This window comes from Heteronotia binoei, chromosome 11 (genome assembly GCF_032191835.1).
Source record: "Heteronotia binoei isolate CCM8104 ecotype False Entrance Well chromosome 11, APGP_CSIRO_Hbin_v1, whole genome shotgun sequence".
NCBI classification, from domain to species: Eukaryota; Metazoa; Chordata; class Lepidosauria; order Squamata; family Gekkonidae; genus Heteronotia; species Heteronotia binoei.
The window spans coordinates 9,849,669-9,876,328 of NC_083233.1; the positions used below are offsets into that span (position 1 = coordinate 9,849,669).

The window sequence follows — 26,660 nt, forward strand, 5'->3', positions numbered from 1 at the left end:
TCCCATCCATCCTCTATTAAAGGGACACAACCCCCCCCCTGCTGGGGGTAGGGTAGTGAGGTACAGTGCCATAGAGCTCGCCCTCCAGAGCATCCAGTTTCTCCAGGGGAACTGAGCTCTGGAGATAAGCTGTAATTCTGGGGGCTGCCCGGTTAAACCTGGATAGGGTTACCAGGTCTGGGTTGGGAAATACCTGGAGATTTGTGGGGATGAAGCCTGAGAAGGGGAAGGGCATCAGTGGGGTATAATGGCATAGAGTCTGCCTTCCAAAGCAGCCATTTTCTCAGGTTGAACCAATCTCTGTTGCCTGGAGATCAACTGCAATCCCCGGAGATTTCCTCTCCTGGGATCGGCAGCCTTCAGCCTGCAGGCTGGCATCCCTGTCTCCTTGCTGCCTGACCCCACCCCTGGGATTCCTCCCCACTCCTCTTGAGGAGGGTCTGAAGGCCAGCGATGTGAAGGGCAGATAATTACTTGTCAGAAAGGTTAATCAGTGAGTTCATTACCATAGCAGGAGATGGACTTTCTTGTTCCCCTGTCCGATTCTAGAGCTCTGTGAAACTGTGATTCTATTTGTATGATAATATATCCAATTTCAGGCTGGAATGGCTCAGAAATAGACATGGGCTTATTATCGAACAATGCTTTCAGGAACGCAGCTCTGGGAGTGCTGTCCTGCTGCAACAGGGAGTCAAGAAATCAGGGATAAAGATCTGTCTTGATACTGTTCTACAGTGTAAATTTGGAGAGGGCCCAAACAACCCCAATTCCTGTTTTCTTATGCTGTTAGCAAGAGCAGTCCGAGCTTCTTCACAAGAGGTCATTTGGCAACTGATGCCAAACTGGAAAATTAGAACGGGACTTAATTAGAACTAGAAAATCAGAATTGATGTGGAAAATAAGAATGAAGAAACCAGAGAAAGCTGCTCATCCGTCATCTGGAAAGTTTGTTCCTGAGTTGGGCCACTCCAGTCTAAAAGGACCTCTGCCTGAGACCCTGGAAAGCCTTTGCCAGTCTGAGGAGACAACACTGATGGGATGGGCCAAGGGGCCAATCAGCAGAAGACAGCAGCTTCTTATGTGGCCATCTGTGGTACAGGGGAGAATGCCATGAGGCAGCATTTCCTCGATAGGGCTGTAAACCACCAGACAGGACCTCAGTATCTCCTGGAATTACAGCTGGCAGAGCTCAGTTCCTCTGGAGTGAACGGCTGCTTTGGAGGGTGGACTGTATAGGATGGGACCTTGCCAAGGACCCCCTCTCCAGGTGCCACCTGCAAATCTCCCAAGAATTTCCCAATCCAGAGTTGACAACTCTGTTCTTCCTGAAATACAGGCCTTGAATTCAGTAGGAGCTTATAGGAGCACAGCTCCTGAACCTTTTGACGGCCCCCCTCCTCCTCCCCACCTTGTCCATTGATTAGTATGTGTATCTGCATATCAATCCCTGGATGAGCTCCAGCACCTATTTTTCTACAAAATGACCCTTGCTCAAGAATATCTCAATAGCATGCCAAGAGAGGCTAAGCTAACATCTTGCTTTCTGTCTGCACAGAATTACAGTCCTTAACTGGGTTCAGGTGGGTGGTGTCAAGACGTGGAACTTCAAACAGAGACGGATCATAATGTAGCAAAATTAGTCCATTTATTTGAGAACGTACAGTCTAGCAAAGTAGCAAGTTGAGTTTGTGCATTTCAGAGAGGGGAAACAATACAGCATTCTCACATGCTTGGAGACAGTCGGCGCTTCCCATACTTTCTTATCTCTCTCCCAGGAAGCTACCCACTAGTTACCTTGAATATGCTAACTTCAAAGGACCAGATGGCTTTTAGGCCTAGTGCGAAATTCTTCTCCTTGCAGTTAGGAATTGCCTTGGGGAAAAATGCATATTGCTGTTCTCACGGTTAGTAGAAGCAGGGAACACAGCATAGCAGAATACAATATGGGGTTAGTCATGTCAAGTAGCTACACTCTACCAGTTACAGTACTACAGCTAAGTTACATGTCTGACAGGTAGTTGTGTCGGGCTAAAGCAGCAGAACAAAGTTGGAGTCCAGGGGCACCCTGAAGACCAACAAAGTTTTATTCAAGGCATGAGCTTTCTTGTGCACAAACACTGCTTCAGATACGCACTGTATCCGAAGAAGGGTGTATGCATACAAAAGTGTATACCTTGAATAAAACTTTGTTGGTCTTCAAGGTGCCCCTGGACTTAGTCCAGAAATAGTTACACTATGCAACAAGGTTTTTTTGGGGGTGGGGTGGGTTTAGACATGGCTATATGAGGTCTCCCCTGGCCACAAGCAGGGGATGGGCGGCAGGGTTGCTAGTTCCAGGTTGGGAAACTCCAGATTTGGGGGTGGAGCCTGGGGAGGAAAGAGACCTCAGTGGGGTAGAATGCCACAGAGTCCACTCTCCAAAGCAGCCATCTTCTCCAGGGGAACTGATCTCTGTATCTTGAGATTAGCTGCAATTCCAGGGGATCCCCAGGTCCCACCTGCAAGCTGAGATCCCACCATGAAGGGATGTTTTATGTACTTTCTTTTTTTAAACCCTTTTCATACTGCTGCTCAGTGAAAAAGTTCCTGAGGTGATGTAAGCAGCTGGGCTGCCATTGGAGATGAAGGTCAAGAAGGTTTGCCCAAATATTGTAGGTGTGATAAATAAGGAAAAAACAGGGGGGGGGGGACACTGGAAAAAGTGCAGAAAAGGGCAACTAGAATGATTAAAGGTTTGGAACACTTTCCCTATGAAGAATGGTTAAAACGCTTGGGGCTCTTTAGCTTGGAGAAACGTCGACTGCGGGGTGACATGATAAGAGGTTTACAAGATAATGCATGGGACGGAGAAAGTAGAGAAAGAAGTCCTTTTCTCCCTTTCTCACAATACAAGAACTCGTGGGCATTCAATGAAATTGCTGAGCAGTCAGGTTAAAACGGATAAAAGGAAGTACTTCTCCACCCAAAGGGTGATTACCATGTGGAATTCACTGCCACAGGAGGTGGTGGCAGCTACAAGCATAGCCAGCTTTAAGAAGGGATTGGATAAAAATATGGAGCAGAGGTCCATCAGTGGCTATTAGCCACAGAGTGTGTGTGTGTGTGTGTGTATACACACATATATTGGCCACTGTGTGACACAGAGTGTTGGACTGGATGGACCATTGACCTGATCCAACATGGCTTCTCTTATGTTCTTATGTAGTGTAAAAGTCAAGTGGAAAACCAAAACCTCTGTTCAGACCACTACACAAAACCACTCAATGCACTCAAGACGCATTAAAACAAAACAGTTTATGTCTCTCATCTATAAACTCATATCAATATGCAACATACAATATTCACATATGCCCAAAGCAGAAAGGTGTGTCAAATCAATCATTAGAAGTCCCAAAGTACAAGTTCCTAAATATGCAAGTCTCACTCCTGCTACAGTAATTTCCTCTTCAGTCGGGATGTATTTTCCAAAGTTCCTTAAGGAGTGGACCAGTGATCATATAATGGAGGCGTTTCGAAAAGCCAAAGAAGGACAGGTTTCCAGGTATAGTATCGCATTTTTAATGGTTCTTTATCCAAACTGTATTGGCTTCTAAGTGGGACCCAATCACAACAATATGACAACAGTTTATACTATTGGGTTCAATAGGTCCTGACCACTCTTTCTTCCACAGTATGAAGGGGAAGCTGCTTTTTCTCTGGATGGATGAAGTTCCTCCTGCTGCTGCTGCAGGATCTGGATTGAGTCGAGGGCTTCATCCTTCCTCAGTGGCCTCCCTGCCACTGGTTCCGTCTCCTCATCCCCGCTGTCTTGGGAGGTTTCTTTCCAGTAACCTCAAATCAGATGGGGAGTTTCTCTCTCAATTTTCCCTTTCGAGTGACTGGCCTACAAGAACGTGTGTCCCTTCGCACAAGTGGTCCCCCCCACCATGTTCTTTTATCATGAACCCAAATAATCTCTCTGGGCTCTTATGGTCAAGCCCCATGACATAGGTCACAATCCCTCCTTCCTCTCCCCCTCTCTGTGGCTGGCCCACTTAATCTGTTCCTCGGGGTTTATTTGCTGAGGGAGGAGCTGAGGAGAGCCCGTTGGCAGGGCTGTCTGAATACGACAGTCCAGGAGCCATTTTGAGAGAGGGGAAATTCTCTATCTTCCATCACATCAGCCCTTTCTCTATGGATGTGCATTCTCCTCAAATGGTGCCTTGGGACTTCTGCTACTTTCTGTTGGATGCTGGGAATATAGTCTATAAATTCTTGTATCCCCCATTCCCACATTCTTCCAAAACATTGCAGGCAGTGTGGGGTCATCCAGTCTTTAGTAAGGGAGACAGGGATTGAGGGTTGATGGTCTACTCCTCTCATACAACCTAAGCCAATGAAAGTCTTGGAGACGTTCACATGATACCTATGATACCCATAGCTTCTTTTGCAATCAGATGCTCACAATGTTCTTTCTTTTCTTTTTTACTGTTAAGGCTGACATGTGTTGCGAAACCTATCTTTGTCTTGTGTGATGCTGTTTCATTGTTAGGCCGGTTACAAAGGACACCTTGAATGCCTTGAGGAAGCAAAGTCATTCCCTTTTGGAAGCCTTTGGGTGTGGAAAAGATCTCAAAGCAAAGTCTTTTCAAGCAATATCTCTCCATTAGCCGTGTGGACTTATCTGTGCAAGGCATTGTCCCAATCTGCTGTTAGCATTGCATTTGGAGAAGAATTTGGCTTTGCTCAGCCATCCCAATGTGTGTTCCACTGCTGGCATTGGGTGCTGTTCTTTTCCCACACTTCTACTTAGCTGGGCCAGATCAGCATAGATCCTTACATCACCATTTGGCTTCCTGGTAATACTAACCACAGGGGCACATCAATGACCCTCAAGGAGGGGTTTTTCAGGCTATAGGGGAGGGACTGACCAGGTAATAAGAGAAATTGAAAAAAGGAAAATAAGGACTAAAGAGCACACGGGGGAGGGGGTTGTTAGAACTAAGAACCTAATGATTACTAAGAGCCAGCATGGTTTTCTCAAGAACAAGTCATGTCAGACTAACCTGATCTCTTTTTTTGAGAAATCTTGCTGGATTGGGGAAATGCTGTAGACATCGTTTATCTTGATTTCAGTAAGGCTTCTGATAAGGTTCCACATACTATCCTTGTTGACAAGTTGGTAAAATATGGTTTGGATCCTGTTACCGTTAGGTGGGTCTATAACTGGTTGACAGATCGCACCCAAAGAGAGCTTGTGAATGGTTCCTCATCCTCTTGGAGAGGAGTGACAAGTGGAGTGCCTCAGGGATCTGTCCTGGGACCTGTTTTGTTCAACATCTTTATCAATTATTTGGATGAAGGAATAGAGGGAATGCTTATTAAATTTGCAGATGACACTAAATTGGGAGGGGCTGCAAACACAGAAGAAGACAGAAACAGGATACAGGATGACCTTGACAGGCTGGAAAACTGGGCTAAAACCAATAAAATGAATTTTAACAGGGAGAAATGTAAAGTTCTGCATTTAGGTAGGAAAAATCCAATGCATGGTTATAGAATGGGGGAGACTTATTGTCAACCATCTTGTTTCTTTCTTGGTATAGCTGTATTGTTAACTGTTATTCTAATGTATTGCACATTAAAGCCATGTAACCTCTTTCTTAGTTCTCACTAGCAGCAAAAGCAGGAATGCCCTCTTTGAAGATAAGGCCTCCTAGGACACTTTCCCAGGCTGAACCTGGACCCAGGATGTTGCTAAACCGCAAGAATAGATAAAGTAGCCAGCGTGTTAATTTCACACGCCTGTGTAAGAATTCCTAAGATACCTTTGATGTGCCCCCTTAAAGATAGTATTCTATAGTTACACTGTATCACTTCCAATCTGGTGCCTACCCGAGCACAACGAATTATCAATAAACCAAGACTTTGTTTCAAAATCATTGACTGGTTATTTTGAGATCTGATGCTTGACACTTATCTTAGCAGTACTATGTGCAATAATAATAATAATAATAATAATATAAATTTTATTTGTATCCCGCCCTCCCCACCGAGGCAGGCTCAGGGCGGCTAACAACATTTCATAAAACATACAATAATAGATAAAAACCTTAATTTAACGATATAAAACTTTACATTTAACAGCATTAAAAACCCGTTAATACACTTAACAGCATTAAAAACCAGTTAATACACTCAAAATAACTTAGTCTGACAGTGCCGATAGTGTTTGATGCTAATTCTGTCAGTTCCTATGATCTATACAGTTTACACAGCGGTATAGTCTTTAGTTAGATCCTTGGTTAACAGCTTTCTTCAGCAGTCCGAATATGCAAGTTTAAAGAGGATAGTCTTGCAGGCCCTGCGGAACTGGTCAAGGTTCCGCAGGGCCCGCACCTCCTCAGGGAGCTGGTTCCAAAGGGCAGGGGCCGCGATTGAAAAGGATCTAGGGGTCTTAGTGGATCATATGCTGAACATGAGTCAATAGTGTGATGCAGTCGCTAAAAAGGCAAATGCAATTTTGGGCTGTATCAACAGAAGTATAGTGTCCAGATCATGTGATGTGATGGTATCGCTTTACTCTGCTCTGGTAAGACCTCATCTGGAGTATTGTGTTCAGTTTTGGGCACCACATTTTAAGAAGGAGATAGACAAACTGGAACAGGTCCAGAGGAGGGTGATGAAGATGGTGAGGGATCTGAAGACCAAGTCCTATGAGGAATTGAAGGAGCTGGGGATGTTTAGCCTGGAGAGGAGGCGGCTGAGAGGTGATATGATCACCATCTTCAAGTACTTGAAGGGCTGCCATATAGAGGATGGTGTGGAATTGTTTTCTGTGGCCCTGGAAGGTAGGACCAGAACCAGTGGATTGAAATTAAATCAAAAGAGTTTCCGGCTCAACATTAGGAAGAACTTTCTGACCGTTAGAGCAATTCCTCGGGAGGTGGTGGGCTCTCCTTCCTTGGAGGCTTTTAAACAGAGGCTAGATGGCCATCTGACAGCAATGAAGATCCTCTGGATTTAGGGGGAGATGTTTCTGAGTTTTCTGCATTGTGCAGGGGGTTGGACTAGAGGACCCTAGAGGTCCCTTCCAACTCTATGATTCTATGAAGAAATGGGGAGGGTGATTAAATTGTTCTGCTTGAATGTAAATGGCTTGGCCTTGGATGTTAAACGTTATAGACTAAATAAACAGTTAAAGGATTTAGGAATAGAGGTATTATGTATTCAGGAAACAAATAAAAGCAAAAGGGATTTGAGACCATTATTAAACTCTTAAGTATGGAGTATGAATATAGAATCAAGAGGAATTTAAAAAAACAAGTGGCTATTTTATTTCATTCTAGATGGAATATTAATATTTTGGAACATTTTAAGGATAGAGAGGGAAGATTTTTTTTTTAATTTAGCATGAATGGTAAGATATATACATTGGCAAATATTTATGCACCTAACAAAGGCCAAAACTTATTTTTGAATCAAACTTTTCAATGGTTGTAATCTTTCTATGAAGGGGAATTATTAATAGTAGGGGATTTTAATACTGGTATTTCAGATAACAAGAAATTGAATTTTAAAAAATGGAGACTTAAATATATGACTCTTTGCAAAGGTATAAAACGTTTTCTTGTATATACCATATATTAATAAAAGAATCTAATGATATGAGAATTAGTAGGGTGGAAACAGGGTCGATATGGATCTCTGATCATGCACCAATTACCATAGAGGTAGAACTGAATGAGGAAAGGAAGGTTAAACAATGGAGATTTAACCCTAAAATAGTCTTTCAACAGAAGGATAGGGAGGATTTATTAAAGGGAATGGAGTATTTTTTAAAGGAAAATAAGCAATCTGAAGATAAAGGTATAATATGGGATGCTGCAAAGGCAGTTATTAGGGGAATATGTATTACTAAAAACATTCTGTTTATGAAGGAAATAAATATTAAAAGAGCAAAAGTTGAAGGAGATTTTAGAGCTTCAGAGGAAGTTACAAAAGAAATATGAAAGGCAAACTCAGGAACGGTTGAATAAATTGAAAAACAAACTGCAGGAATTGGACCTTACCTCTGTGAAAAAGAGATATATTAGTAAAAAATGAGTATCAAAGAAGTAATATAAATACAATGAAGAGGTTGGCAAACTATTTGAAGAAAAGAAGGGGAAAGCAAAGGATAGGGTATGTGAAAAATGCAAAGGGAAATAAGGTTTTAAGGATAATAAGAGAGATTTTTGCTAAATATTACCAAAGGTTATTTAAAGCAGAGGAAAGTAAACAATTTGATGAAGTTATAAGGAATAAAATTAAAGAAGAGAAGTCGATAGAATTAATTGATGATATTACACAACAAGAAATCTTAAATGTCATAAATAATTTTAAAAATGGGAAATCACCAGGTCTGGATGGTGTCAGACATTGGAGAACATTGCTATGATGCTATACTGAATGTACTATATAACCTGCCTCTTGACATGACTAACTCCATTTTGAATTCTAATTACTAACCATGTAGCAGAGGCCTTGCATATCAAACGGCCTCAGAGATGTTACTAACCCCCGCTGGGAATTTCCTTGCATAGCACTAACAAAAGCAACAGTCTTTTGAAGATAGCAGGCCTCAAGGAGAACCAGCAGGGCTCCTCCGTGTGAAGAGGAGTCACAAGTGATAAGATGTGGGGAAAGTGTTACTTGTAGCCTAGAAGTGTGAGAAAGCTCTATTGTTTAGAATTGCTTTGATGTAATGGTTTAAAACTGTATGCCTGTGAACAGAATGTATCAGTTTCAATGACTGCCTAGCCAGAACTTTGAGATATCAAATAAACGCCTTAACTTTTGCAACAAATGGAGGTCCGTTTACTTTGAAAATTCCAACGTCTGACAGATGGATTTACAGCAGAATTTTATAAAATGGTGGGAGATTTGATAGTTCCGGAATTACAAAGGTTATGTAATAAAATTTTGAATAAAGGGAAAGCTCTGAACTCTTGGAGGAGGATAGAAATTATCACAATAGCAAAACAACAGAGAGATCCTGAGGATCCTAATTCATATAGAACAATAAGCTTGGCAAATCAGGATTATAAAATTTTTGCAAAGGTCTTAGCAAATAGATTGAAGAAGCTATTACCAAGTCTAGTAGGAGAAGATCAGTATGGTTTTGTGAAACGAAGGTATATAGGTCACCCTATAAGTAATGTGATCAATGCTTTATATCATGGAAATAATAATAAGATTGCTCTTTTGAAATTGGATGTATATAAGGCATTTGATACATTAAATCATGAATGCTTGTTCCAAGTATTACATAAATTTAGTTTTGAAGGACCTTTTGCAAATGCAATAAATGAAATTTATAAAGAAGGGAGAGCAGTGATTAAAATAAATGATGGACATACTGGGGAAGTATTGATACTGAGAGTAGTTAAGCAAGGGTGTCCTTTATCCCCAATGCTATTTGTTATAGCTATGGAACCCTTGGCAGACAGAATTAGAAATAGTATTAGAATACAGGGATTATAAAGTAGGAAACAAGGAAATTAAATTGAATTTATTTGCAGACGATATATTATTGGTCTTAGGGAATCCTCTAGAAGTGCTGAAAGAATTAGTAATAGTTTAGAAGACTTTAAAGCACGTTCAGGTTTGGAAGTAAATAATAAGTCAGAAATAATGTTTAGCAAGAAAGATTTAAAGGAACAAAAAGAAATAGCAAAGTTAACAGGTATGAAATTAGGAAATAAGAAATTGAAATATTTGGGAGTAATAATAAAAAAAATGTTAAGAATTTGATGGGGATAAATTATAAGATAATATGGAAGAAGCTACCAAAAAATTTAAATCAATGGAATAAGTATTTGAGTATACTAGGGAAGATTAGGACACTTAAAATGTTTATAATACCTAAGATGATGTATTTGTTAAATACCAAAATAGATATTTAAGAAACAGTTAGCAATGTGGGATAAGGCATTATAAATTGGGTTTTTGGAAAAAAACAAGCTAGACTATCAACGGAAGTGATATATTTGTCAAAGGAAAATTTAGGATGGGGTATGCCACAGTTGGAAGGATATTATGAAGCCTTTCAAATAAAAATGTTGTTGGAATTGGATGGTAAAAGTAAGGATAAATGGGTCTGATGTTAAGATTGTATATATAGAGGAGTAGGCAGATTTGGAATATTTGCACAAAGATTAAAAAGGAGATTGAGGCCCAAGAGAGTCAGCATTAAAAATATGGGGGGTGAGGGGGAGAAAGCAGGTTAAGTGCATGCCTCCACTTTCAAAGTGGGCACCACTTGAATCACTGAATGAGGAATTTAAAAATTTTGAGGCAACTTTTTTGAAAGAGCTAAAGGGAAAGGACCTATGGAAAGTGAAAGATATGTATAATGCTCAAGGGAGTTTAATTTTGATGCAAGATGTATTGGGAAGCATGGAAGGACAATATTGGTTAAGGGTTATTAGTTTATATAATATTTTGAAACAAAGGAAGTACTCTGGAATATTAAATGAGGTGGACACCCCGATGGAAGAACTGTATGGAATTAAAGAAGATAATAAAAACGGCATTGCAAGAAAGATATATAGCATATAGACTGAAGATAAAAACTATATGATTGGTATAATACAGTCAAAATGGGAGAAAGTCGTAACGTTATCAGAAAACGAGATAAAGAAAATAATGAGAGGTATTAGTGATATAAAACTGGAGAAATTTAGAGAAATGGAAATGAAATTAATTTTTAAATGGTATAGGACACTGCTCAACTATCTTATATGATCAAGGGAATGACATCCGATTGTTGGCTTTGTAAAAAGAAAAAGGGATATTATGCACATCTTTGGTGGGAGTGTTCTAAGGTGACTAAATTTTGGCAAAAGATCTTGGAAAAGGTGGAGGAAGTATGTAAGGTTAAAGTGGAGTTATCAGGGAAAATGTTATTTATGGGGATTTTGGGGAACTATAAAATAGATAAATCCTATCAGGATTTATAGTATTTAAAGCTATGATTTTAGCCATCCATGCGGTTATAGCATTTGGCTGGGAAAATGCTACCAAATGGACTATAGACAGATGGAATGGTTATTTATATGAATGGGTACAGTTGGACATATTAACATTAATACAGGAAAAGCTAGGTGAGGATAAGATTGTGGAAGTTAAGAAGAGGTGGTTTGAGTATATAAGATTCGTAAAAGCAGTGGGGGGGGGCAATAATGATATATTGGTTAAACTCCAAAATGTCAAGCATGGTAGAATTCCACTGGTAATTAATTGCTTTAGGGTCCCCCATAAAGCTGGTCTGTGAAATATCAGGGGGACCAAGGTATGTTGGCAAGAAGTATTAGAAAATTTTGCACGCAGCAGAAGAGCTGAAGGAGAGGGACAGGCAAAAACACAGGAATTAATAGACAAGAGAAACAACTGTATCCAATGGTAGATATATTTACCAGGATAGTATCCAATATTCAGAGTCGTTGCCAGGCCAAGGTCATACACAGTAATCAGTACACACTTCAGTAGATAACAGTATACAGCAGTAAGTATACACAGCACGATCCAAGCACAGTAGCATAGGATCCAACACCAGCAGTGTTTGCTGCCACCCGGACAGTGAGGCTCACAGTACCCACAATCCTTACAGGCAGACTGAGCAGGCTCACTGAGCTTCCCTAAGTACATGTACCAATCATGCAATCTCATCAGAATGTTGCATCAGCTTTGTGAGTCAGCACAAAGCCTAATTACAGGTGAGGTCATTCCACCTTACCTCAGTAACAGGTAACAGCTGGATCATGATGCAGCATGACTCAGCATGACATTGCAGAAACAACATTACTATTACTAAGATGGAGTCAGTCAGCCATTTTAGGACTGAGTTCCAGCAAGAAGTACTGGACAAAGAGCCAACGGACAAGGAAGGAAGACAGTTCCTCTGGTAGGAGCAGCACTACATCTTCTAGAGCAGAGACAGAGGACTTAGAAGAGAAGGCTGCGTGAGAATACCAAAAATTAAAGATACTTTTCAGAAGGGTTATGAGCAGACATTCACAGATGAAATGAAATTTCCATAATAGAAAAAAGGAAACATTGGAAGAAAGGAGAGGTCTTTATTTTCTCTCAGAGACTTTGATGGAAAACTATTCATAGGGAGTTTCTGTCCTGAGGAATTGCAGGAGATTACTGCTCAAAAAGACAGGATGTGCTGGTTTCAGAAAATTATAGTTACTTGATCTGAGAAGAAAAAGAAGCCACCTCCGCTGAGCAGCTGGGGGGCTGCTGAAAACACCGTGGAGCATTATGGGAAATGGAGGCTTTTACATCACACTCCCGAGGAAGGCCTCTGCCAGTGTCTTCCCACAAAATGCCAACACCTCCCTCAGAATACAACTAGTTTGGGATAATGGGAAGGAGAACTGGCTGATAATCGGTACCCACACAGGTGGCGCATGTTCACGAAACCGACAGTCTCACCCCCGAGAGCAGGAAGCCTGCTTTCCAGTAGCAGGGCACAACCCTCCTCCCTTTCACAGCTGCCTGCCTGCCTTTTCCCAGCACCGCCTGCTGCTTCCAGCCTGGGAACCTTCCCTCTCGCGTATCACTTGCATTGGGGGGCAACTTCCAAGCTGCTCATAAAGTTCTGGGACTTTCTGGAGACTCTCAGTCATTATTGAGCAGAAGCAGGATACGGGGAGTGGGAGAGCACTTTCAGAGTGCAAAGTCCTTCACAACTGCAGCCATCCAGACAACAGCCCTGCTAACGTATACCTGCTGATTGTGATGCTCTTCGATGGGACTAAACTTGATCTTTTTTAGATCACCTCCTCCCTTTCTCCTAGGCTGAAACTGACCCCAAAAGGCTTAGCACGTGAATCACGCCAACCCTCGACTCCTTCTCACCACCAGCCACATACAATTTCCTTTATCGTCTTTCATCACAGATCTGCCTGATTGAAATGGGCTGGGACCCACCAAAGATCAGACTGAAATCCAGGTGGTCAGTCTTGAAGGTGTCTCCAGATTTCTGCCCCCCATCAGTCCGCCCCCCAAAGCACTCCTTGTGCAGAGAGCCTCGGGGAGCCTCAGCACCAGCCAGGGGTGGGGGGTCACCGTACTCAGCCATTCTGTTGGTTCTCCCTCCCCTCCCTCCCTGCCCACCATTCTACAGGAGCCTGAAGTGTCTCCTCACCTGCCGGTTGCTGCTGAGGCTCTGGTTGTAGCAGAGGGGCAACCTTGGCCCGCCCAAACACAGCCCGCAGGCGTTGGAGGCTACAAGAGAGCAGAAGGAAAAGGAGGAGTGGGACTAGGGTGGCCATAATGTCTGAAGGTCAGCCAGGGAAACCTTGGGGGGGGGAAGGTAGGGGTGTGCGCGCGCGAAGCCGCCGGAAACAGGAAGTGACGTCACTTCCGGTGATGTCATGCCACCCTAGTAAATATAAATGACATTTTATATAAATATATAAATATAATTATATATAAAATTATATATATTTATATATATATATATATAATTATATAAATATAAATGACATTTTCTCAATCAAACATGATACCAAAAATAATTTGCTGAATGATACCAAGCCCGTTTGCTGAAACTCTAAGGAAAAACGTAACTCCAATATTTCAAGAGGCTGTGGCTCAGTGGAATAGCTTCTGTTTGGCAAGCTGAAGGTCCAGGTTTATTCCATGACCTTTCCAGTTTAAAAGGACTAATCAGGAGATGATGTGAAAGACCTCTACTTGAGAACCTAGTGAGCCATAGAAATGCGTCATGGCTCAGTGGCAGAGCATCTGCCTAGCATCCAGAAGGTCCCTGGTTCAATCCCTGCCATCTCCAATTAAGAAGGATCAGATAGGAGTGATGTGAAAGCCTGAGACCCTGGAGACCCACTATTGTCTATACATCAGTTGTAATTCCAAGAGATCCCCAGCCCTCCCCTGGAAGTTGGTAGGGAAGGAGCCTGGTAAAGTGAGAACCCCTGCTGGGACCTGGGGATTGGCAAGCCCAGGTATAAGCTTTGTCAAAGGCCCCTCTCAGCTACCAGTCCTCCATTTGCTAATAATTCTGACCTATCTTACAAGGCTGTTGTAAGAATTACCATATTAATATAAGTGAATCATTTTGCATGAAGATCTATACAAACCCTAAGCAATACCATTATTATTAATAACAGGGTCATTGAATTGAAACCAATTAAAAGGCCAAGCAATTAATTCACTCAAAATCTTTAATCAGTGGATAGCTCAACATTTGACTGTTCATTATTATCCTATGGTTTCATTAAAATCTCATCTGCTTGTGTAGCAAGGGCTGATATTAACATTTCCTCCGTAGACACGGTTTCTGGTCCATCAGGGACAAATGCCAAGCAGCTAAATTGAAGACTGATGTGGATGAATGGAGAATGAAGCACACACTCAAACATGGCCATCCTTCTAAAGGATGCATATCTCCAATGCAGTATTCTGAAATTATCTCCACTATTTTATGATCAATGGAGGTGTTGTTCTGCCTGCTCTCCCGCCCCCATTCAGCCTTAAAGACACAGACACACCATCCCAAGAGGAAGCCTTTCCAAGTGGAGTCTGAAGCCTCTGGAGGTAGAAAGGCACATGGTGGCTGTGGGGGCGGGGCTTCCCCCCACCAACCAGCTGACTGGGAGCGGGAAGGAGCCTGGGAAAGCGGGAGAACCCATGCTGGGACCTGGGGATTGGCAAGCCTAGGTATAAGCTTTGTCAAATGCCTCTCTCAGCTCCCTTAGTCCAATGCCACTCTCAAAATCCTATGCTTCTAAATTTACATTCTCTAAGATCCTACTGGACTTGAATCTAGCTGTTCTACACTTCACCCCCTAGTCTGTAAAAGGCAACACCCCCTCAGAGTCAATTCACACCCCCTCAAGTCAATTCATAGGTTTTAAAAGCTTCTTTCAAGACACAGTAAAGGAATAAAGAGAAATCTGTGCTTTGCAGAATGTGGATAAAGACAAGATTGGGGGGAAGTAAATGACCCCATCAGAACAGGTGTGCCACAACTAAGAAGAAGAAGAAGAAGAATATATTGGATTTATATCCCGCCCTCCACTCCGAAGAGTCTCAGAACGGCTCACAATCTCCTTTACCTTCCCCACCCCCCACAACACACCCTGTGAGGTGGGTGGGGGTGGAGAGGGCTCTCACAGCAGCTGCCCTTTCAAGGACAACCTCTGCCAGAGCTATGGCTGACCCAAGGCCATTCCAGCAGGTGCAAGTGGAGGAGTGGGGAATCAAACCCGGTTCTCCCAGATAAGAGTCCACACACTTAACCACTACACCAAACTGGCTCTAAGGATATATTGGTGGAGTAATCTAAATATTAGGCTCAAATCTATAAGGACCAGGAGGTCCAATTACTCTGGGCAGTCAGCTGGCCCCTCTCGGTCATAATTAGGGTTGCCAACTCTGGATTGGTAAATCCTGGAGATTGGGGGGTGGAGCCTGGGTATAGCGCAGTTAAGGGAAGTAAGGCACCTCAACAAGGTGTGATGCCCTGAAGTCCACCCTCCAAACAAGCTGATGAGTTGCAATTCTTTGAGATCCCTAGGCCCCACCTGAACGCTGGCAACCCTAGCTCATGATTGAGGCCAAGTATAACATTTGGACATGAATTCCATTCCAGCTCAGCAACTTTTGTTTAGCATCCTTTGAAACTCTTCTATTGGAGAGCCAGTTTGGTGTAGTGGTTAAGTGTGTGGACTCTTAACTGGGAGAACCGGGTTTGATTCCCCACTCCTCCCCTTGCACCTGCTGGCATGGCCTTGGGTCAGCCATAGCTCTGGCAGAGGTTGTCCTTGAAAGGGCAGCTGCTGGGAGAGCCCTCTCAGACCCACCCACCTCACATGGTGTCTGTTGTGGGGGCGGGGAGGTAAAGGAGATTGTGAGCCGCTCTGAGACTCTTTGGAGTGGAGGGCGGGATATAAATCCAATATCTTCATCTACCTCACAGGGTGTCTGTTGTGGTGGGGGGAAGGTAAAGGAGATTGTGAGCCGCTCTGAGACTCTTTGGAGTGGAGGGCGGGATATAAATCCAATATCTTCATCTACCTCACAGGGTGCCTGTTGTGGGGGAGGAAGGGAAAGGAGATTGTGAGCTGCTCTGAGACTCTTCGGAGTGGAGGGAGGGATATAAATCCAATATCTTCATCTACCTCACAGGGTGTCTGTTGTGGGGGAGGAAGGTAAAGGAGATTGTGAGCCGCTCTGAGACTCTTCGGAGTGGAGGGTGGGATATAAATCCAATATCTTCATCTACCTCACAGGGTGTCTGTTGTGGGGGAGGAAGGTAAAGGAGATTGTGAGCTGCTCTGAGACTCTTTGGAGTGGAGGGCGGGATATAAATCCAATATCTTCATCTACCTCACAGGGTGTCTGTTGTGGGGGAGGAAGGGAAAGGAGATTGTGAGCCGCTCTGAGACTCTTCAGAGTGGAGGGCGGGATATAAATCCAATATCTTCTTCTTCTTCTTCTTGAAGTATGGCAGCCTGCTGCTATTGAGTGTCTGGGGAGCATTCTTGGTTCTGAAAGTTCCCATTTCTGTTGCCTGGTTCACGTCCATTTATCCTTAATTTAGTGCTAGGAGAAGTTGGGGGCAGTAAAAGAGGTAGATTAACTCTATACAGGAAGCCACCACCTGCTGCTTGCAAGTCCTGAGCATGTCTGTGTGTGTAACCGTGTGCACATGAATCTTGAGACAACTTCCAGGGGGTCTACTTTAGTAACGTAATGTCATACAGCACTTTAAAGATGAAGGGATTTATTGTGACAGAATAATCCATTTCTTGGTTTATAGGGTTGCCAACTCTGGGTTGGGAAATTTCTGAAAATTTGGGGAATGGAGCCAGGAAAAGACCAGGTTTGGGGAGGGGGAGGGACCTCACAGCTGGGTATAATACCACAAAGAGCCTAAAGGCAGCCATTTTCTCCAAGGTAACTGATCTCCATCACCTGAAGATAATCCCAGGAGATCTCCAGGCCCCACCTGGAGGTATATGATGTCGTAAAACTCTGTTGTGCTGTTCCGTGCTCCACAACCTTCCCCTCAACACTTCTCTGTTTTTTATTGCTGTGTAGAGGATGAAATTCTGGAAACAGAAAACTGCATCAAACGAATATGTTGTGTACTGCATTTTGGTCCCTGAATTTCCAACACAGCGTTGCCTCGTGTGTGCAAGGGAACCTTGGGAGACCGCAGGGAAGGACTTAACCGCCTATTAGAACTGTGGCGCGGTCATTAAACGTTCAGGATTGGACTGGAATTGGGAAGGGGTTGTTCCGGGTGCATGCATATAAGCGGGGACCCGCCCCCACTATGTTGTCTTGTTGTGTGGATGTTAATAAAGTATGATTGCTGTTGAACGTCTCCGTACCCAGTACTTTACAGAATATGAACAAGAGGCAGCATAACCCTGCATTGATAATGAAACCAAAACGACAGGTTGCCAGATGTCCACTTTTCAGAGGACATGTCCTCTTTTTTGTCTGTCTGTCCTCTTTTGGGCTCTTTCAAAACAACTGATGAATCATGAAAACCTCCTTTTGGGGGGTTGGTGTCAGGAGGACCTCAAATCAAGGAATAACACAGTCCAATAATTCAGCAGTTTATTCCATAAGCATCATAAGGCAGTACACCATCTTTGCTAAGACTGATGTCTTAGCCCAGGAACTCTCCTTTTAACCCCTCGCCCCAACCGTTACATTTCAAGTGCAAGCACGGCAAAGCAAAACGGAAACCAGGTTTTGGTGGGACCCCCTCCCACCCCCAGTTTTAGAGCCCAGGTATCAAATCTATATTTCCCTAGTGTCTGACCTTGAAGTCGGTGGAAACAGCTTGGCTAATAAGTTCCCAAGATAAGCATAGGGGGGGGGGGGGATGAGCAAAGCAAGAATGCACCCAGGCAAAATGGTTATAGCAAAAAATATGGCAAGAAGGAATACAGAGATGACTCTTGACAGATGGAAAGTTATGAATGTTCTTAGGTCGTCGTACTAGCAATTATCACAGTAGGAGTATTGAAAATGATATTTGTTATGGAGATTTCTTTTTAGAAGCAGTCAGACGGAAAACATGTCTTCTTTTGCTTTGCAAAATATAGTAACCCTATCATACTTGTTCGGGAGGGGAGAGCGCGGGGAACGCCAGGCGGAACTCAAGCGCGAGGGCATCTCAAGCCAGAGGAAGGCAAACAGTGCGACGCTGCTGTCGAGCGGGAGCCATGGCAACGGCAGCGGCCTACGAACGAGGCTGAGGTGGGTCCGGCCTGTTTTGGAAGTTATGTCGGGCGAGAAGCTCGCACGTTGGGTTCGTTGTAAGTATTTGCGCTGCGCCTCCATGGGCTTGACGATGCCGGGTGTTCCTCTCGCTGGTTCTTTAGAAGGAAAAAGGCGCTTCCTTCTTTGGAATGTCTTTTAGCTTTTCCTTTCTCTGTTAATGATGCAGCCTTCCTTTTAAGCTGGCAGCCGACCGGGGCGCGTCCCGTAGCCATATGCACCGGGGAGATGTTTCAGCTACTCGTTCTGTGCTAGGCTTCAGTTTTAATGCAACAAATCCCGGAGCAGCAGGACAAAGTCTGAGTCCAGGGGCGCCTCTAAGACCAGCAAAGTTTTAATCTGGGTATAAGCTTCTAGGGGCATGCGCAGAAGCGTGTATGCGCCCATAATCTTATACCCAGAATTAAACTTTGAGTCCAGGGGCTTGAAGGTGACCCTGGACTCAAGCTTTCTTCTGTTGCTTTAGACCAACTCGGCCAAACCACCAGAGTCTATCTTCCAGAGCAATAGGTCATTCCTTTGTAGGTGTATTCTTCAGTGGGATTAGGCTGGAGTGACTTTGCACCAGTAAATAGATGTTTTTAGAAACAAGGTGGGGCGAGGTTGCAAATAAGGCATTTCAGTGGGCAGCTTTCGGTTGTTTTGTAGTGGTAATCTGCAGCTGGAGTAGGTTTTCCATTTGGCTCAACAAGTGAGTGTGTTTAGAATCCAGACCAGTTGGCTTACCTATTAATTTTTTTTTCAACAACTTGAAAGCTTGATGACAGATCTGTCACTGTTTGGGTTTCCTAACAAAAGGTATAACACTTTTTTGAATGTTCTAGTACAGGGGTGTCGAACTCATTTGTTATGAGGGCTTAGGGTTGCCAAGTCCAATTCAAGAAATATCTGGGGACTTTGGAGGTGGAGCCAGGAGACTGGGGGTGGAGCCAGGAGACATTAGGGGTGGAGCCAAGCTCAAGGCTGTGACAAGCATAATTGAACTCCAAAGGGAGTTCTGGCCATCACATTTAAAGCGACGGCACACCTTTTCAATTCCTTCCTTCCATAGGAAATAATGAGGGATAGGGGCACCTTCTTTTGGGACTCATAGAATTGGACCCCCTGGTCCAATCTTTTTGAAACTTGGAGGGTATTTTGGGGAGAGGCACTAGATGCTATACTGAAAATTTGGTGCCTCTAACCCCAAAAACAGCCCCCCCCCAGAGCCCCAGATACCTGCGGATCAATTCTCCATGATTTTCTATGGGAATAAATCTCCATATGGAATAACAGAGTTCCCAGCAGACATTTCCCTCCCCTCTCCCCGCTTTCTGACGACCCTGAAGCAGGGGGAGGGTCTCCAAACCGGGGGATCCCCTGCCCCCACCTGGGGATTGGCAACCCTATGAGGGCTGGATCTGACATAAATGAGACCTTCTTGGGCCAGGCCATGTGTTTACCTATTTAAGAATAGGTGGCAGAGAGATAAACTTTATAACGGACACAGACAAACACAATTAAAGATTTTTTTTTGAAAAACTTAAAATAAAACATGCCTAAAACATCAGCACTCATTGGTCTTAAAGGTGCTTTCTTTGTATTTCACCTATGGAATCCAGGGAACCGGGCAAAGGAAGCTCTGGCTTTTCCTCCCTTCCCCAGAGGACCAGGAGAGGGAGGAGAAGGAAGAGAGGATTGGCTCAGTAGCTCTGCTGTGTGATTGAGAGAGCCTGGCACTCTACCTCACTCCCCCTTCCTCCCCAAGGGAGGAGCCTCAGCCAATAGAGGAAATAGAGGTTTTGCTCTGTAGCTCCTGTGCGATTGAGCAAGGCTTGCAAAGCGAGTTGTTATGCAGAAGGAAGCAAGAGAGAGGGAGAAGAAAGCAGATGGCAGCCAGTTGCTCGGGGGCCTGATAGGAGCCCCCTGGGGGGACTGATTTGGCTCCCAGTCTGCATGTTTGACACCCCTGTTCTAGTAGTTCAGTATGCCCTGACCTTGATGGCACAGGCTAGTCTGATCTCTAACCAGGGTTGGCCCTGGTTAGAATTAGGGAGACCACCAAGGAAGTTCAGGGGCACCACACAGAGCCAGTCAATGGCAAACCACCTCTGTTCATCAGCCCAGACTAGCCTTCAAAGACAAAGTGGTGTTACCATAGCACTCCCATCGATGGCAACCAGACCCACATCTATCCCTATGCCAAAGATCAGATCCAGTGTGTTGCCTGCTTGTGTGGGGTCTGATGCAATCTGGTAGAGCCCCAGTGCTGCCACGGAAGACACCAGGTCCTGTAAAAGCCTGTGAAGGAAGCAGCCACATCAGCATGGACATTGAAGGCCCCTAAAACGAGGATGGTACTTGAAGAAAATTACTGCAGTTATAGTTGTAAAGGGAAAAGGGATTTGTCTGTTGCTGCTTTGGAGAACTGGCTGGCAGGGGATGGGAGGGGACAAAAGAGCTGCAGTGGGGAAGGCAGCAGAACAATCCTAGTGTGCCTGTGGAAATGCTTTCTTTTTGCCCAGGCAGCCTTTCAATCCAAGCACCTGAGAATCTTGGCCAGTTAAGAAGATGAAGAAGATATTGGATTTATATCCCGCCCTCCACTCCGAAGAGTCTCAGAGCGGCTCACAATCTCCTTTACCTTCCTCCCCCACAACAGACACCCTGTGAGGTGGGTGGGGCTGGAGAGGGCTCTCCCAGCAGCTGCCCTTTCAAGGACAACCTCTGCCAGAGCTATGGCTGACCCAAGGCCATTCCAGCAGGTGCAAGTGGAGGAGTGGGGAATCAAACCCGGTTCTCCCACATAAGAGTCCGCACACTTAACCACTACACCAAACTGGCTCTCTGGCACTATATGCCTTCCACTGAAAAACCAACAAAACGCTTTTCTTCTATATTGTGGCCTACGCTTTGGGCAGACGTAGCGTAGGTGCCGCATACCTGCTAAACTGTTGTGTGTGAAGCAGTCCTGAAAACTGAGAACAGCTGCTGTTCATTAAAACTCTATATGTTTCTTGCTTTGTCCAGCTAGCACCTTCACACACACACCCCAGCCAGTGGGCAATATGGGACTGACCTTGCAGAGTTTCTGGGCTCTCTTATCCACTTTTTACAAAATTGCCATTTTAAGTAGGCTTAGGGTACTTGTAGCACAGTTTTTTCGAACGTGGTACAAACCAAACAGGTTTAAAATTGAGCTGGATGTATATTTGCTAGCTGCATCATGATGACCGCTGCTTTGTTAGACCTTTGCCATTTTGGATTGTGTTATTTGAAAGTCTGGTAAGTGTCCTGTCTGCCTCGCCTTTATCCCAAAGTCTGCTGCTGGGATTACTCACTTCCTTTCATGCTCAGGCTATACGATGCTCCTCCACAAATCTCACACTGGAGTCCCGTCCAGTGTTTCATCTAAGCTGAATTATGTGAGCTAGCTCACAGTTTTTTAGCCTCTGGCTCACACATATTTGGCTTAGCTCAAGAAGGATGGCCCCAGTGCAAACTTAATTTGTGCAGTAGCCAAATCGCCAGTAGCTCACAAAGTAGAATTTTTGCACACAAGACTCCATAGCTTAGAGGGAGTCTTGGTCCTGTCCCCTTCCACATTGAGCAGAACTGACTGGTCCTTGCTATTTTTGCTATTTTTAAACAGCCTATTTCTTGCCCAGCCTTGTCTCCCTGCCCCCGCATCCTGGCCTGTGCTCCTTACATAAGAACATAAGAAGAACATAAGAGAAGCCATGTTGGATCAGGCCAATGGCCCATCCAGTCCAACACTCTGTGTCACACAGTGGCAAAAATTTTTATATATACACACACACTGTGGCTAATAGCCACTGATGGACCTCTGCTCCATATTTTTATCTAAACCCCTCTTGAAGGTGGCTATGCTTGTGGCCGCCACCACCTCCTGTGGCAGTGAATTCCACATGTTAATCACCCTTTGGGTGAAGAAGTACTTCCTTTTATCCGTTTTAACCTGTCTGCTCAGCAATTTCATCGAATGCCCACGAGTTCTTGTATTGTGAGAAAGGGAGAAAAGTACTTCTTTCTCTACTTTCTCCATCCCATGCATTATCTTGTAAACCTCTATCATGTCACCCCGCGGTCGACGTTTCTCCAAGCTAAAGAGCCCCCAGCGTTTCAACCTTTCTTCATAGGGAAAGTGTTCCAGCCCTTTAATCATTCTAGTTGCTCTTTTCTGCACTTTCTCCAATGCTATAATATCGATGGTGCAAATGAGACCGCACCATTGATTTATACAGGGGCATTATGATACTGGCTGATTTGTTTCCAATTCCCTTCCTAATAATTCCCAGCATGGCGTTGGCCTTTTTTATTGCAAACGCACACTGTCTTGACATTTTCAGTGAGTTATCTACCACAACCCCAAGCTCCTTGCTTTACTGTCACACTCAGATGCCCAATGGACCCTAATCCTCCCTCAGCTAAATTTAGGTTCAAACTGCACACTGTGATGGTGTCTGGATGGTGCAGTATGAGCACAAAAGGCAACTGGAAGGGAAATTGGATCAGGGCCACATTACTTGGAGGGGCTGCTCCCCAACTGTTCCCCTCAGCAGTGTTACCCTTCTGCTAGACATTCTAGGGGAAGAGATGGGCACCTCTCTCTGCCTGTCAGATTCCCTTACTTGTTCTAATGGCTGTCTGGGATGGCTAGTTTCAGTAGAGGTGAGTACTGTGACAGTGGTCCAACTTGTCTGCCTCTCATGCAGCTGCTTCTTAAAACCGGACTAGTTGTTGAAGACCTGCTTATGGGTTTTCAGTGTGATGTGTATTTTGGCCTGTCAGTTGCAGGCTTTTTGTGGGGAAGGGACTTGTCTGGCTTATGTTACTCCCTAAAGCTGTGTGTGCATTAACGACACTATTAAAAATGAAAGATTTCTAGAAAGTTTGAAGCCATGGGCTCTCCTTCCTTGGCAGTTTTTCAACAGAGGCTAGATGGCCATATGACAGCAATGAAGATCCTGTGAATTTAGGGGGAGGTATTTGTGAGTTTCCTGCATTGTGCAGGGAGTTGGACTAGATGAACCTGAGGTCCCTTCCAACTCTATGATTCTATGAAAAAACAACCGGGGATGGGGGACCAGAAACTTTTGAAATTAAAACATGCAATATGTGTTTATCGAATAACCCTATTGTATTGTTTATTCGATGTCTCATGGTCTTGGATTGCATTATTCTGGACCATGTAATCTGCTTTAAGTCTCAGGGAGAAAGGCATAAGAACATAAGAACATAAGAGAAGCCATGTTGGATCAGGCCAACGGCCCATCAAGTCCAACCCTCTGTGTCACACAGTGGCAAAAAATGTTATATACACACATACACTGTGGCTAATAGCCACTGATGGACCTGTGCTCCATATTTTTATCTAAACCCCTCTTGAAGGTGGCTATACTTGTGGCCGCCACCACCTCCTGTGGCAGTGAATTCCACATGTTAATCACCCTTTGGGTGAAGAAGTACTTCTTTTTATCCGTTTTAACCTGTCTGCTCAGCAATTTCATCGAATGCCCACGAGTTCTTGTATTGTGAGAAAGGGAGAAAAGTACTTCTTTCTCTACTTTCTCCATTCCATGCATTATCTTGTAAACCTCTATCATGTCACCCCGCAGTCGACGTTTCTCCAAGCTAAAGAGTCCCAAGCGTTTCAACCTTTCTTCATAGGGAAAGTGCTCCAGCCCTTTAATCATTCTAGTTGCCCTTCTCTGCACCTTCTCTAATGCTATAATATCCTTTTTGAGGTGCGGTGACCAGAACTGCACACAGTACTCCAAATGAGACCGCACCATCGATTTATACAGGGGCATTATGATACTGGCTGATTTGTTTTCAATTCCCTTCCTAATAATTCCCAGCATGGCGTTGGCCTTTTTTATTGCAAACGCACACTGTCTTGACACTTTCAGTGAGTTATCTATCATGACCCCAAGATCAGACTATGAATACATTTCAGATTTGAGTGGACCAACAAACTCTTTGCCTACTGGGCTTTAGTTTTCTAGAATACATCATTTCTTCTTGTAGGATGTATATCTCACCTCTCTCGATACATGCGCTCAGCATTCTTGTCACAAGCAGGAGACCAGGGAGGGCCCAGAGCATTCCCCCACCCCCGTGTCTCCCTTCTTAACAAATACCTTCTATCTGTGACTGAAGAGACATGAGATTTGAAGTATCATCATCATCATCATCACATTTTATTTGTATCCCGCCCTCCCCGCTGAAGCAGGCTCAGGGCGGCTAACAACAAGAATTCAATACATACATTGTATAATATAACATTTTAACTACAATTAATTAAAATCCATTAAAATCCTAAAAACAATAAAATTAATATTTTTGTGCTATTACCCAGATGGCAAGTTTTACTTAGCAGTTCTACTCGGTGAAGGCCATTCGGAACAGGATGGTCTTGCAGGCCCTGCGGAACTGTTCGAAGTCCCGCAGGGCCCGCATTTCTTCTGGAAGCTGATTCCACAGCTGTGGAGCCATGACAGAGAAAGCCCGAGTGCGGGTACTCTGGAGTTTTGCCTCTTTTGGCCCGGGGATAGTCAGCAGGTTCTTCCCTGCTGACCTCAGTGCTCTCTGGGGTTCGTGCGGGATAACTTACATCCCCATGTTTAGATGATATACATTCAGGCATCATCTCTTTTTTTGCCACCAAGTTGCAGCCAACTTGTAGAGAGCGAGCTCTGGAGGGTTTTCAAGGCAAGAGATGTTCAGAGATGGTTTGCTATTGCCTGCGTCTGTGTCATGACCCTGGGCTTCCTTGGCGGTCTCCCATCCAAGGACTAAGCAGGCCTGACCTTGTTTAGCCCTGAGATCTAATGAGATCAGGCTAGTCTGGACTATCCAGGTTTGGATCCGGAATCTTCAAAGCTATAAATAGGTATGAAGTCAGTAATCAGGATTTTTCCCACAGCATTTTATTTATTAATGTTAGGATTTTGCTTTGGCAATTACAGTCCATCATGTAATTTTTCTGGATGTGATCCTAAAGTCATTCTTTATTATTATCTTCTCTTCATAGTGTTAAAGATCCGTGGACCGGCACTTTTCCATTAACCCCCCTGAGACGAATTCATTTCACAATGAATATTTTCAGCTTAGCTGGGCAGACTGCTCGAAGAGGTGCGTAGTGGAGCAGATGGAGGCCAGCAGAGACTGCAGCCGCTCCATTCCAGATTATTCAGAGGATACATTTGCGTCTTTCAGTGAAGAAGAGGGGGGAAGCTACAGGCAGTACGAGAATGAATCATTTGAATCTTATTACTCTGGAGAGGAGCCGGAAGGGTCCACTGGGTCGGATCAGTCTGAAGACACATGGCAGCCTTCGAGCCAGAACAATGAAGGTGTGTTCATCTCCTTGTACGTTTTTGACTGTGTATTCCTTACAGTGTAGACAGGGGGGCCTGGATTGCCAAATATTCAAAGGGCAAGATGAGAAAGAGATGATGATATTGGATTTATATCCCGCCCTCCACTCCAAAGAGTCTCAGAGCAGCTCACAATCTCCTTTACCTTCCCCCCGCCCACAACAGACACCCTGTGAGGTAGATAAAGATATTGGATTTATATCCCGCCCTCCACTCCGAAGACTCTCAGAGCAGCTCACAATCTCCTTTACCTTCCCCCCGCCCACAACAGACACCCTGTGAGGTAGATGATGATATTAGATTTATATCCCGCCCTCCACTCCAAAGAGTCTCAGAGTGGCTCACAATCTCCTTTCCCTTCCTCCCCCACAACAGACACCCCGTGAGGTGGGTGGGGCTGAGAGGGCTCTCACAGCAGCTGCCCTTTCAAGGACAACCTCTGCCAGAGCTATGGCTGACCCAAGGCCATTCCAGCAGGTGCAAGTGGAGGAGTGGGGAATCAAACCCGGTTCTCCCAGATAAGATTCCGCACACTTAACCACTACACCAAACTGGCTCTCAGGCACCAAACTGGCTCTCACCTGTTTCCTTGTTACAGCAAAAAGGTTCTCAGAAATGATGGTATGTGTGTGTAAATGCCATCAAGCTACTTCTGACTGATGGCAACTGTACAAATTAATGCCCTCCCAGATACCCTCTTGTTAACAGCCTTGCTCCGGTCTTGCCAACTGAGGGCCCTTGTGGCTTCCTTGGTTGAGTCCATCCATCTCATGTTGGGCCTTCCTCCTTTTCTAGCATTAGCATCTTTCCCAGTTACTCTTGTCTTCTCACAATGTGACCAATGCACAACAGCCTCAGTTTAGTCATTTAGGTTCTAGGAAGAGTTCAGGCTTGAACTGAAATTTCACCAAACCAGAAACTAACCAAATACTCCTATCAAAACGATACAAGCCGGGCCGTCCCTGCTTCTAGGCAAACTAGGCA

The 26,660-nt window shown here is 44.2% G+C and overlaps 1 protein-coding gene across 4 annotated transcripts in view; it reads left to right on the forward strand.

Moving 5' to 3' along the window:
• Positions 1-18,139: 18,139 nt before the first annotated feature.
• Positions 18,140-26,660, forward strand: part of C11H8orf48 (chromosome 11 C8orf48 homolog) — a 28,836-nt gene continuing 20,315 nt past the window's right edge. The window contains exons 1-2 of one of the 4 annotated variants that reach the window (XM_060250064.1): positions 18,140-18,273; positions 25,331-25,652. In XM_060250064.1, the coding sequence (XP_060106047.1) occupies positions 25,448-25,652 (205 nt within the window). In that variant the 5' untranslated portion in view covers positions 18,140-18,273; positions 25,331-25,447. Of the gene's footprint in view, positions 18,333-25,330; positions 25,653-26,660 lie in introns of all 4 variants that reach the window. The other 3 variants (XM_060250063.1, XM_060250062.1, XM_060250065.1) reach the window with 3 other exon arrangements.